The sequence below is a fragment of the Belonocnema kinseyi genome, chromosome 8, assembly GCF_010883055.1.
Source record: "Belonocnema kinseyi isolate 2016_QV_RU_SX_M_011 chromosome 8, B_treatae_v1, whole genome shotgun sequence".
NCBI classification, from domain to species: Eukaryota; Metazoa; Arthropoda; class Insecta; order Hymenoptera; family Cynipidae; genus Belonocnema; species Belonocnema kinseyi.
In genome coordinates, this window is record NC_046664.1 from 47,394,921 (window position 1) to 47,396,519 (window position 1,599).

The 1,599-nt window shown below is 33.4% G+C and overlaps 1 protein-coding gene across 1 annotated transcript in view; it reads right to left on the bottom strand.

Annotated features, from left to right (window-relative positions):
• The window catches only part of LOC117178481, a 7,017-nt gene that overhangs the window by 672 nt on the left and 4,746 nt on the right, over positions 1 to 1,599 (bottom strand). The window contains exons 2-3 of the mRNA XM_033369908.1: positions 636 to 752; positions 337 to 507 (exon numbers count right to left, since the gene is read on the bottom strand). Of these exons, the coding sequence (XP_033225799.1) occupies positions 337 to 507; positions 636 to 752 (288 nt within the window). The remainder of the gene's footprint in view (positions 1 to 336; positions 508 to 635; positions 753 to 1,599) is intronic.

The window sequence follows — 1,599 nt, forward strand, 5'->3', positions numbered from 1 at the left end:
ACAAGATTGTTTAACCATTAACAAAAATTAGTTTTTATGACTGTTAAAAATAACCTTTTTGTTAGGGCAGGTATATGCTCGAAGTTTTAAACCGCACGTGTTGGAATCATTAAAATACGACTCAAGAGATAAATTCATGTCATCAAGACATAAACACTTGTCTCCAAGACATACATTGAAGTCTGGCTCCGTCTCAAAACTGAGACATGCTCAATTTGAACTTTTTGACTCCAGCATGTCTTGATTGGGGGCAATTCAAACCGAACTCAATTCGAAGCAGTTTTATTCGGCCGTTTTGGAAAAATTCTCTAATATTGGTTTTAATTTTTGAGTTACCCATTGAACCAGGTTGAATGGTCTCATGAATCACCCCCTTATCCTCGAGGACAATTCCAACAATTTGGTTCCTTTCGTTCAACATAAGATCATTTTTTTGAAAATCCTCCAACTTTGGGTGATTACGTGGCGTACCATCCCATGGCGGTACTTTCTCGTATGGTTTACCTCCTGTAATAAAAATATATTTACTATATTTTCGCCGATTATAAAACACTCCCTAATTAAATAAAGAACTAAACGGTTTGGACATAATTCTTTGATGTTTGATTTAGGTTGTATTTGGCTTTTCTAATAACCTTCACTCATATAAGCTACATGATTGATCATTTTGCCCATGGCATGTTCAGGGACAATAAACATTCCGTGCTCTGATTGGAAAACGTTATATCCTCTTGGCACTCGAACAGTTGATTCTGAAAGAAGAAATACAAGATGTTTTTTATAACCATTTTCAAAAAATAAATCCTGAAATTCCTCAAAAGTTCTTGCATCAGAAAACATTAGCATGACGGCATATTTTACATTTAACCCCGTAGAGTGTTAACATTTTCGCCGCGATTCAAAATTTTCTACCACTACCAGTAAGTGTAATAAGTGTAAAAAATGCTGAAATACAAATTGTACAAGACTTTAAATCTTTATTAGTCAATAGAACGTTCTCTGAATCTCAAAAAGTGTATTTTTTAATTTTTCTTTTGTTTACAGGAATTTTGAGGAAACAATATAAAAAAAGGAATCATTTTCCTTCATATCTTTCCTTCTTCGATAATTAATGGTATGATGTAAGGACGCACTGACACCAGACTGAAATTATAAGGCTCTCCCCGAGTAAAATTGCTTTGACTTGATTTCGACCTGGTGATGTCTTGAGTTTGTCTCTAAGACATCGATGTGTGGCTACGTCTCAATAATGAGTCGAGACATAAGCCTTCGTCTTACTTTTATAGTCGCGACAGGTAAGACGGGGTTTATTGTCTCAAGTCGAGGCTTGTCTTGGCTAAGATGGTCAAACCTTTTTCGACTTATAAATAAGATTTAAATTGATGAATAAAAAATTTGTAATTATCAAATAAGTTTTTTTTAATTTAAAAAATCACAAACTGTGGGTCTGAGCGAGTACCACATTTAAAAATTTTCTCTAAAAAAATTAATACTTTAACTATCTTGAAAGATCGCCTAACCCTTTAGAAATATGTGAAAACAAAATGCATTTTCCGTACCTTTGCAAATAAGTTTAACAAAAATGAAAATCTGTAAATA